General features: G+C 34.5%; 1 protein-coding gene across 1 annotated transcript; it reads left to right on the forward strand.

Moving 5' to 3' along the window:
* Nucleotides 1–2473: 2473 nt before the first annotated feature.
* On the forward strand, nt 2474–11729 carry LOC110683500 (serrate RNA effector molecule-like). The gene is made up of 12 exons (XM_021859886.1): nt 2474–3048; nt 3967–4082; nt 5648–5705; nt 7177–7251; nt 7352–7426; nt 7507–7554; nt 7671–7739; nt 7845–8645; nt 8727–8775; nt 9707–9975; nt 10453–10614; nt 11205–11729. Exons 1-12 carry the CDS (start codon nt 2600–2602, stop codon nt 11263–11265), a joined length of 2232 nt encoding a protein of 743 aa, XP_021715578.1. The 5' UTR covers nt 2474–2599; the 3' UTR covers nt 11266–11729.
* Nucleotides 11730–12000: the final 271 nt, after the last annotated feature.

Here is a 12000-nt window from a genome sequence, read left to right on the forward strand (position 1 = left end):
TGGCAACAAACTTTGTTTTACCTGTATGATAGTTTTCATCTACTGATTTGGTAATATAATTCATATTTTTGTTAAATAAAAATACAATAGTGTATACGTATCTACATGTATTTAATGGTATTCTAATTTTGTGATGGTACGGTGTTGATCATATGCCAATATTATCAAGAGTTACAATAATGCTTTTGTTTAAACAAAAATTATAAAGTTAATGTATAAGCAATTAAGCATACATACACCATGACCATTTATACAATAATAATTTTAATCAATTAATTATATAGTCATATCATTGAAAAAAAAATTGTCCTAAACAGCTCCTAAGATTCTAAAATTAAAAAAGCCAAAATGCAACAAAATAAATTTATATACAACATAAATTGTATTATTGCAATTATATATATATATATATATATATAATTATTATTATTTTTATTATTCTCAACAACCACCGCCTCATCTTAAAATGATAAATTCTATATGCCGAAATCGACCCTACCTTAAGTATGTTACGTGACTTAATATTGAATACTTCATTTTCCTACCATTAAATTTAATTAAAATTACAAAGTTTTTTTTTAATCTATATGTCAAATTTTAACACATATCATTGATCTTCATTTTCCTACCATTAAATTTAATTAAAATTACAAAGTTTTTTTTAATCTATATGTCAAATTTTAACACATATCATTGATCTTCATTTTCCTACCATTAAATTTAATTAAAATTACAAAGTTTTTTTTAATCTATATGTCAAATTTTAACACATATCATTGATCTTCATTTTCCTACCATTAAATTTAATTAAAATTACAAAGTTTTTTTTAATCTATATGTCAAATTTTAACACATATCATTGATCTTCATTTTCCTACCATTAAATTTAATTAAAATTACAAAGTTTTTTTTAACCTATATGTCAAATTTTAACACATATCATTGATACAAAATTAGTTAAAATTGATGTGATTTTGTGATGATTTAAACTAAATAGTAGGCATGTAATGACTAATAATAATAACATTGGTGAAAAACATTTCTTGACCTGTAACCTGAAATAATGATCCTCCGAAATGACTCGTGACTTGACCTGGACAGGTCTACGCACAGTAATAAAATTACATTAGATTGTAAATTATATTGTTTTAATTGATTAGAATATATTATAAATAATGGATGTGGTGCATTTGAGCTAATTCCTTCGCTAAAAAAACTATGATACAAAAAATAAATTTATATGATAATTTATGAGAGTTATAATTTTTTTTAATAAAATTATAATTTAATTTGTTCATTTGAAATATTGGTGGTACTTTATCGAAAAGAAAACTCTAAATTAACAATTTCATCCTAAATTTTTATCCAAATTTGATTTAAAATAAAATTCTAAATTAACTTTTTAATCCTATAAATTGAATTATATATAACTCTATCCTACGTGGCGCGACACTTGGCAAAAAGTTAGAACATCAAGTGTCGTTGTCTCATCGTCTGGCTAAAAGTTTAGCTTTATATATTAGTAATATATGATATGATTTTCAATCAAATTTCGATAGAATTTTAGGATAAAATTATTAATTTAGAATTTTATTTTTGATAAAGTACCAAAATTTCATATGTACAAATTGAATTATTATTTTATTCAAAAAATAATTAGATTATAACTCTCATAAATTATCATATAATTTTTTTTTTCACAACAGAGAGAAGGAATTAGTTCAAAATGCACCACATCCATTATTTATAATATATTCTAATCCATTTAAATAATATATACTTCACAATCTAATATAATTTTATTACTGTGTGTAGATCAGTCATTGTCAATCGAATCTGGTCACAAGTCATTTCAAACAGGGTCATTATTTAATTTCGGTTACGGGTCAAGAAATATTTTTCACCAATATTATTATTATTATTATTAATCATTACATGTCTACTACATAGTTTAAGTTGTCACAAAAACACATCAATTCCTAACTAATTTTGTATAAACGATATATATTTAAAATTTGACATATAGATTAAAAATTTATCTTAAAATTCAATAAATAACCCGAGCATCGTACGGGCACAAAACTAGTTTTATTATATAAACCAAACTTATTAACCCTTACTTTATCTGACCGATTTAAAACAGGATACTTCGTATAAACCAAACTTATTAATCCTTATTTTATCTTATTCAAACTGATTTAAAACCATATATAAACCAACCTTATTAATCCTTATTCTATCTTATTCAAACTGACTTAAAACCATATATAAACCAAACTTATTACAGTAACCCTTATTTTATCTCATTCAAATTGATTTAAGGTTTGTTCAGATTTATTGAGCTGAGATTCCCGAGAACAAGTGATAATCCTTATTCAATCTAATAACCCATTGACCCACACCGACCCGAATACTCCTTAAAATTAACCCGTAAAAAACCCAGTTTCCCAATTCGGATTAACGCGCTCTCTTTCCTCATCCCCTCTTTCTTCCTCCTCTTCACTCTCTCTCACCCCCAAATTCCTCACACTTTTTTCTCTCTCCTAGGGTTTCGTTTCGTTTCGTTTCGTTTCGTTTCGTTCCCCTTAATTTTTCATCAATGGCGGAAGTCATGAACATGCCCGTCGATTCCGTCGACAATCGCCGTCGCAGCAAGGAAAAACCCGACGATACTCCCGCCGATTCCTCCCCGCCGCCTCCTCCGCCTCCACCACCGCACCGTCGCCGAGATCGCGATTCCAGAGAGAGAAGAGATGACCGAGATTTCGACCGTCCTCCACCAAATCGCTACTACGATCGCAATAATCGAGGAGGTGGTGGTGGTGGTGGTGGAGGAGATAGGGATAGAGATTACAATAAGCGAAGTAGAGGTCTTAGCCCTAGTCCTCCTCATCCTCCTCCTTATCGAGATAATCGTCGCAATAATTATTCTCCTCCTCCTCGAAGATCTCCTCCTTATCCTCCGTTTAAGCGTTCGAGGCGAGACGATGGGTATGATGGTAGAAGAGGTAGTCCTCGTGGTGGTGGTTACGGCCCCGGTGATCGAAGGTTTGTTTGGTTTTGAATTTATGGTTGGGTTGATTGTTTTTCTTGGTTATGTGATTTAGTTAAGTGGTAATTGCAGTTGAATTGAGTGTTTAATATTATGCACTTTGATGAATTGGGATGTTGCCGTGTTGCTTATGCAATTTTAAGTAGATTAGGCTTATTTTTGTTGAATTGGGTGGACTTTTGTTTGCTTTAACTGGGAAATCTGTGAATTTTTTTTGTTTCTTCATTGGCTTGGATGAAAGTGGATTCTTTTGTTATGTTTCATTGATGGGTAGAACTTTAGACTGATTATATTGATTGATGATCCCGACATTTTAGTGTAAAGCCGAAGGTTTGGAATTTGTCATGTTTAATTTCGTGAGTTGTAAGTTGAACATTGGATCGACAGCCATAGCCTTAAGGATTTGTTAGACGAGTGTCTTACTCTGTTGTAATTGATTGGTGATTTTCATGCACCAGTAGGCTTCGCTATTGCCTATTGGGGATCCAATGAGTTGCTTATTAAAGACGGGGTATAGATTTTGTGCATATTGTTAAGCGTTACAGAAGGTCCTTGTCTATCTCCCCGTTAGCTGTGAGTGTTTCTTTGTGCTTATAGCCACAAGCTTGCTGATTATATAATTAGGGCAAGTTATAGGAATTGCTTTATTAATTTATTCCATCTCTCAAGGCTTTAGAAGGCTCTATGTTATGTCACACACATGTTGGCTGTATATCTCTACCCCCCCTCCCCTCGGGGGGGGGGGGGGGGAATTGATTTATTCAAATCTCGAGTGTTTGGCTGCATTTATTTGTTTTTGTATTGCTTCTTGTAGTATTGTTTGCCTGTAAATGGATACGATCCTCAACTTTAGTCATGTATCAGTAAAGTAATTATAATTTTTATTTATAGGCCAATGTTTTTCCATAATACAGGTTTGGCTATGATCACCCTGGTGGGTATGACCGTGAAATGGGAGGCAGGCCAGGTTACGGTGATGACAGGCCGCATGGTCGGTTTCGTTCCGGTGGATATCCTAGCGGACCATCTGGTAATTACTGCTTCTTTAATCTTCAAATTTTCGGGATAAATTATTGCTTTTCACTTTTTTGGTGCTGTGGTCACTTTGGGATGCCTTTTTGTGTCCCAATTCTAAGAACTAAAGTGTTTGCTCTTCATGAGGTTATTAGGGTCTGACTAGTAGTTATTTTACGTATTTCACAAATTTAATTTGACAAAAAAATAATAATATGAATTACAAAGTATTCTTCAAAGGAGTCTAATTATCTCTCAAGTTTTTTTGAAACAGCAAGATGTAGCAATTTCAACGCCTTGTTAACTTAATTAGTTGATTAATTTACATGGTTTGTGTTTAATTTATTGACATGTAAGCCAAGTGATGCTTTTGAAAAACTCCTTTTTTTTCATGGATACCAGTATTGTAGATTTGTAGCTAGTTGGTCATTTTGACACGTCACATTAGATTGACTGTTTATTCTTGTGAATTACAAATGGGGTTGTACTGTATGCTTTATACCATGAGAAAGTCTAGTGTATCTACCTTATCCTTGCATCTTTATTTTTTCGCTCTTTAAAAAGGGAGCTACTTGCTGTTAGATATAAAGGCTGTGGAACTTTGAAGTGATCCTTCAAGCTTTGTCCTGCTATGCTCTCATTTTTTGTTGTAGATGCACTTCATTGGTGGAAGGCTGTTAAGCGGTGCAACCAGCTTTTGTTTTACTGAGGTTTCTTGCATCATTTGGATTACTTTCCTTTGGGCTGTTGAGTGTGGACATGTTATGAACACTATCGCCTTTCAAGAGGCAAAGAAATATGTCACTGATATAGGGTTGAACCTAATGAACTCTGCTATGAATTAACTTGGGTTTCTGAGCTTGGTTCCAGAAGTTCGGTATATTTTATGTAATGGTGCTGCCAGCCCTTATGACCTGTCAAATATTGCAAGATCACCTTTTCTCAGAGACAAGTTTGCATATTTCTTCTCACCCTTAGAAATAGCTCTACACTTGTTGAATGTTGGTTGATGAGTTGTTTAGACACTTGTGAGGATATCTTATGCTTGTTGGGCTAGGACAGTTCTTGAAGAAATAGTGTTTTAAATGGTTGGATTGAGGATTTCTTCTTCAACCATTTGTGATACTATTTTTCCAAGCAGAGTCCAAGTTGCCCAGACGGGCCAGATCTAGTCATTCTTCTTGGTGATATACAATCAAATTTCCCCTTTTTATTCAAGTGATCTAAATAATTGGTTGCAGGTGTGAGTGATGTGAATGAGCTAAAACATATAATTCCCTGCTTTTGCTGATTGCTTAATTGCATTCATATAGTAACATGCTGTCCTGTCCCTTTTTACCTTTTTTGTTTTTCAAACCTTCTTCCGCTTTCCCTTCTTTTTTGTTTCCACCCTTGCCTGCAGCCAAATTTCTTTTTCAGCCATAGTGCTGATTCTTCTGAGTCCCAATATCATGCTTGGTAATGGATATTGGTTTATGTTGTATTAGATATTGTTTTGATTGTCTCTATGTACTTATGCTAGATTTTGAATTTGCTGTTATTCTTCCATTATTCTAAGTAATTTGTATTGCAACCTGCCAGATTGGGAGGCCGGACGTGGTGGTTATGGTGACTCATCAAATGCTGGGAATGCTCAAAGGTAAGTGTTTGATATCTACTTCTACTTATATCATTAAAATTTCTCCGTATTTATATCTCGTGTTTCTTTCTCAACTGCTTTCTGATTTGGTAGATCTTATGTGAGTCCTTTAATGGATCTTTATTCTTATTTCTTACACTTATTATTATTGAATATCAGTGAGATTATTCATAGGTTTTTTCTCAGATTTTACACTTGTCACTACATGACTATAGTAAACCACATTGTATTTACATTGAAATGCAAGGGATAAACAGTGCTTGTTGAAAATCATTTGCTTAGTACTTCTATGCTATTATAGAGTCCGTGTCCTCTTTAACTTGATGTTTATTCAAAAAGTCAGCTAAAACTATTTTTATGTATCTAGGCAGGGTATCTGATCTAGTCAACCCAGATTAGCTGTCTTTACTGTAAAAGAAGTACTGGATGTTAATTAGCTATTTTATTTGTCTTTTCTAAGACTTCTAACAGTCATTGAATAGTGAAAATTTGACTCCCTTGGAGTTTGAAGGCCTTTAACTGATGGTTACTACCAGACTTAATTTTTGGCTGTTAGTTAAAAGTAAGGAGCTGTTTTGAATTTGGTCAGAGGTTATATTTGCCGTTGTGTTTTTTTTGGTAGAAATACCTTGTCTCTGTTATTAGTTTTATTAGTGGTGAAGGAGTGTGGGTTGGAATGCCTTAACTTCTATTGGAAATTAGGGTGATGAAATTTGATTGACCATGCACATACCTTTATATCTGTCCTTTGATACTAAGGGAAAATAGAAGGGGAATAGATAAAAGATTAAATAAAAGGAGGTTTAGCCATCCTTCTATGTCACTATTTTTTCCTTTTCCTTTCTTCAGCACTTCTAGGTCCAAAGTTCATATCAACTATATGAGCATGTATAATTTTGTGTGATTTTGGAGTCAATACAACTTGCAAGCAATTACAATTTTCAACACGGTGCATTTTTTCTGTACATTTTTTTGCAGAATTTGAGTGTTGAATTTTAAAGTTAGCTCATATCTTTTGGTTTCTGTTTAAATAATACCTATTATTGGTCTATGCTCCCTCTGTACGGGGATTGTTTCATTTTGCACAATATAATAGTGGTACAGAGCAATAGGAAAATTTAGCTGAATTCAATTTGACGATAGAGGTTTGGGTTGTTTACCTGTGATCACCGTATTTTGGACAATTATGCTATAAATGTGCATGACCATTGGTTTGCATCTCTAATGACACCCTACAACAACTTTGCAGCATAAGTGAAGCTCTATATGTTTTTATACTGGGAAAGCTCCATTCATACAGTTTTTATTTATTTATTTTTAAATTTAGATTGTGAAGTTATAATTTCACCTGCTTATAGCTACAGCATTGTACGGGCTGGTGATCAACTATTTACTTTTTCTTTGCAATCTTTAAATTCAGTTTACAAATATTTTTAAACTAATCAATTGTTTTTTTTTCGGGGGTTTCCAGAGAAGGGTTGATGTCTTACAAGCAATTTATTCAGGAACTTGAAGATGATGTAGTACCAGCTGAAGCTGAGCGTAGGTATATAAAGTTTTAGTTTGTAAAACTGCCATATTGAAGATAAAATATTGACAGTTGTTTTACACCTGATGTTATATTTATGTCATTTGATGATATCTAGGTATCAGGAGTACAAGTCAGAGTACATCTCAACTCAGAAACGTACATACTTTGAGGCTCACAAAGATGAAGAATGGTACTTATCTTTCTTCCTTCTAATAGGCAATAATGTTTCAAGTTTGCAATTTGCTAATTGCTTTTGAACTTCCGATTCAGGTTGAAGAATAAATATCACCCCACAAATTTGCTGACTGTCATTGAAAGGTATGGTGCATCTCTATATGAAGCATGTTGATCATTGCCACTGCTTGCTCTTTTGTCAAATATATGTTCAAGTGTATATCTCAATGCCTCTTATATTCATGCTGTTTGATATATAGGAGGAATGAACTCGCACGCAAAGTTGCGAAAGATTTTTTGTTGGACTTGCACAGTGGGAGCCTTGATATGTGAGATTCCTGTTCTTTTATTCTGAGGCAATATTTTGTGCGGAGTAGGATTAGATGCTTTTATGTTTCATTTAGATATTTATACTTTGTTATATTCATTTCCAGGGGCCCAGGTGCAAATGCCTTGACCATTAATAAATCAGGTCAGACTAGTGAACCAAACTCTGAGGATGAGACAGATGTTAATGGTAAAAGGAGGCGGCATGGTCGAGCTCAGGCGAAGGATGCTGATGTATCAGCTGCACCTAAGGCTCATCCTGTTAGTTCTGAGCCCAGACGTATTCAAATCGACATTGAACTAGCTCAAGCACTTATCACAAAACTTGACTCTGAAAAGGGAATTGAGGACAACATTTTATCCAAAGATGATGCTGACAAAATGAGTAGAGATAGATCGCATAGTGGATCAATTGGTCCTGTTATTATCATACGTGGATTAACTTCTGTTAAGGGCCTTGAAGGCGTTGAGCTTTTAGATACTCTTGCAACTTACCTTTGGCGTGTTCATGGGGTGGATTATTATGGCATGGTAGAAACAGCAGAACCTAAGGGCCTCCGGCATGTGAGAGCTGAGGGGAAGAATTCTGATTTTTCTAGTAGTGCTGCAGATTGGGAAAAGAAGCTTGATTCACATTGGCAAGACAGGTTGCGTAGTCAGGATCCACTTGAGGTCATGACTGCCAAGGAGAAGATAGATGCTGCTGCTGTTGAAGCTTTGGATCCCTTTGTTAGAAAAATTAGGGATGAAAAGTATGGGTGGAAATATGGTTGTGGTGCTAAAAGTTGCACTAAGCTCTTCCATGCTGCTGAGTTTGTCCACAAGCATTTGAAACTTAAACATCCAGAACTCTCGATGGATGTTACAACAAAAGTACGAGAAGATATATACTTCCAGAACTATATGAGGTATGCCTTTCCCTTGGTTCTTCTCTACAGTGTTATGTTGATTGTAGGATCCTCAATTGCTTACATGTTTTCTTTCTGTAGTGACCCAGATGCCCCCGGTGGGCAACCTGTGATGCAGCAATTTGTCCCGGTATGTGCCTTTGAGTTATTCAATATATTAAAAGATGCATACTAGATAAATACCATTTTTTGTTACCATTATATATTGAATAAAGTAAACTTTGCACTTTAAAGTCAAACCAGTGAGTCATAAGCAAAGTACAAGCTCTATACTTGTTTCTTAATGTTAGACCTTATGAGTTGTTTACCTGGAGTTTAATAATCTTCTTTCATGTCCCTACCTAGGTAAACGTTGTTTGATTTGATACTGTTTGTATCATGTCTTTTGTTTTACCAATAAAGGGCTGTTCCTCTAAATAACATTTATTAATTTTCAATTAGAGAACTTTTAATTTATCAGTAAGTTAAAAATTAGATAAGGATAAAGCTTTCATGCATGTTTTTTGTGTTATGCTGAAGCTAATGGATCATGGTCGATCTTCTATTCCTATATATCACTTCAAGGCTATGCTTGGAATAAAGCATGAAGGGTAAGTGGGAATCAGTTGGGTTAAAATAAGGGTTTGGTGGAAAAGGTTGTAAAGCATTGTCAACTCTGCGAATTGTCAGCTTTCTTTTTGAGTTAATTGCTCCTTATCTTCAAATGAAATGGCCACTGTATAGATTTTGTAACTTCAACTTTCCATTTGCCCATAATTATCTTGGTGACACCTTTGAATGAAATTTCTTTGTGGTTTGGTGATGTCAAAACTTTCTTACAGAAGGATAGTTATGGTGTATCAACTCAATTTGTCCAAAATGACACCTAATTAACAGTCATCTATATTCTATAGGAATGGAGAGATTATATGGACAATAGAGATATGTCAGAAACTTATTACCTACAATAGAGGTTGTTTATACAGTTGCATGATAATTTAACTCACCTACTAGCGTCCATAATTGATATTACCCAAGCTAGGTCTTCTATATTGATTTTAATCTTTTATTGTTTCATGTAGAAAGACAAGCTGCAAAGACGAAGGCCTGGTGCTGACAACCGTATGAAAGATGATCGAGGCAACCGTAGAGAAAGAGACCGGAATGGTGGTGAGAGATTTGAAAGATTAGAGAATCCTCAGAATGAATTTCCTCCAAACAAAGATGCTCCAGAGAAGGGCAACCCTGATGAACCAATGTTTGAAAATTTTGGTGGACAGGGCATGCACGTTGCTCCTTTTGCCACTGATATTGCCCCCCCACCTGTATTGATGCCTGTTCCTGGTGCTGGGTATGTATGGATTATCTGTATCTCTCTGGTGTGTGTATGTGTCTGTCTGTTGACTGTTGAAGAAAGCTGTTTTTGTTAATAACTCAATGGAAGATGCCATTTTTTAGAGACCAAGTTTCTCTCTACGTAGAGCATCAAGTTAAAAAAGGGGATTTATGGGACAGTTTAACAAGGAGAATAAGTTATTTACCAACTCTCTCCTTCCCTCTTCCATGATTCGTAGTTTTCCCTCTTTTTTAAATGTTTAATGGACACTATATCATTCAACTGTAATGATATGCTTAGGCTTTTGTCTATGTGATACGCCAGTCAATAATTTTGCATAAGATTTATGTTTTGATGAGATTTTTAGACTTCTTAGAGGGTTCGTAGGCTATGACTCGTTGTACTAGCTAATCTTTATTAGGATCACTATGGTGGCTACTGTTAGAAACTTGAGGCAGATATCAGTATTAATAGTTTGAGTTGTGAATGCAGCCCATTGGGACCCTTTGTGCCAGCTCCTCCTGATGTTGCAATGCGGATGCTACGTGAGCAGGGTGGACCCTCTCCTTTTGATGCGCCAGGAAGAAATGGGATGGGCGCACCTCCGATTATTCTATCGTCTTCTTTTCGGCAGGATCCTAGACGTCTGCGAAGGTACTTATTTTTTGAAGATTTCACTATCCCGTTTTCTTGGCTTAATATGGTTTTCTTTCTAGTATATACTCTGCATCTTCTAACTTTCATCTTTAATGGTTTGCTGTTAGCTTAGGCTATGTTGAAATGAGTCACTTGTGTTAAATGCCTTAGACGTTCTTAGGATATACTGTTTTGAAGGATGACACAAGGAAAATGTTGTTGTGTCCTATGTTAAATATTGCAGTGCTGGATGCCAAAAAAAATATTGCTGTACTTTTATTTTGTCTCTGTTTAAAAAACTGTTCCCTGAGATAGCATGAACGATACAGATTATAGGTGAATCTTAACCTAAATATACTTGAAATTATTAATTACTGCATGGCTAAGTAGAAATGTGATCCTTTTGTAACTCTATGACCTACTCAGTACTAGACTAGTGTGAGACCTTGCTAATTCTTAAATGTGGTATGCTGGTCCCCTTGTTTTCACACGGTATCATGTAATCTTTTTCACTGTACATCTGTACCATAAATTTTGTATTTTTGGTAACTTGATGAAGAATAAATTTTGCTATTAATCAACTTACACAATAATTGCTCTTGATACAGCTACCAAGATTTAGATGCACCAGAAGATGAAGTCACTGTGATCGACTACCGAAGTTTGTAAGGTTGATGGAATCAAATAATTTTGCCTTCTGAAAGGGTTTGTGGTGCACTTGCTGTCTTACCGACCCTACTTCTGCTTGGATTTGAGATTTAGACAGTGATCAATGTTTACTGCCGTGTCTTCATAATTTGGGTTGGGGGGGGGGGTGTTTACTGTTTGTGATTTAGGTCAAATCCCGGACTTCAATCTTGAATTGATGATTCGTGTAAATTGAGACCGCCTGTAGTCATTTTTGGAGGCACTTTTTACTTTTACATCTTAATTTCCGAAGCCTGTTGTGGAAAAGAGAAGCTGAAATTGAGTAGATAGAGTACAAAGAATTCATTAATTTGGCTTCCAATGTCTCCATTGTGAGTTATTTCTACGGTAGACAGTCAGATATTAGCAGGATTTGCATTTGTCAGTACTTTGAAACAAAATATTTCAATGAGGATAATTTATTTATGGACTGTTGATAAGATTCATAAGCTAAAGTTTTATTAACTTCACATTAGTTGTATCTCATGCTGTGTACAATCTCATACTATCTTCCTGGGAAATAACCCCTGAATTTATAGTTTCAATCTATATGATATTAAGTAATGCCATCATCATCTGTATTATTATTGAAAGATATTTTCGCAATCTCATTGCAGTCAAGTATTAGGTCAAAATCGATCACCAATTTACTGACTGAAGAATTGAGGGCTGAATTAAAGTTTTGGCAAGTTTCGAGTTTTAACACAATTTAAATCA

This window comes from Chenopodium quinoa, unplaced genomic scaffold (assembly GCF_001683475.1).
Source record: "Chenopodium quinoa cultivar QQ74 unplaced genomic scaffold, ASM168347v1, whole genome shotgun sequence".
Taxonomy (NCBI): Eukaryota; Viridiplantae; Streptophyta; class Magnoliopsida; order Caryophyllales; family Amaranthaceae; genus Chenopodium; species Chenopodium quinoa.

Excerpts from the sequence above, each read along its gene's own strand:
- LOC110683500 (XM_021859886.1), top strand. The coding sequence starts at position 2,600 with ATGGCGGAAGTCATGAACATGCCCGTCGATTCCGTCGACAATCGCCGT. Across the intron at positions 4,083-5,647 it reads ATATCCTAGCGGACCATCTG|ATTGGGAGGCCGGACGTGGT; the intron begins GTAATTACTGCT and ends GCAACCTGCCAG. Across the intron at positions 10,615-11,204 it reads GATCCTAGACGTCTGCGAAG|CTACCAAGATTTAGATGCAC; the intron begins GTACTTATTTTT and ends CTCTTGATACAG.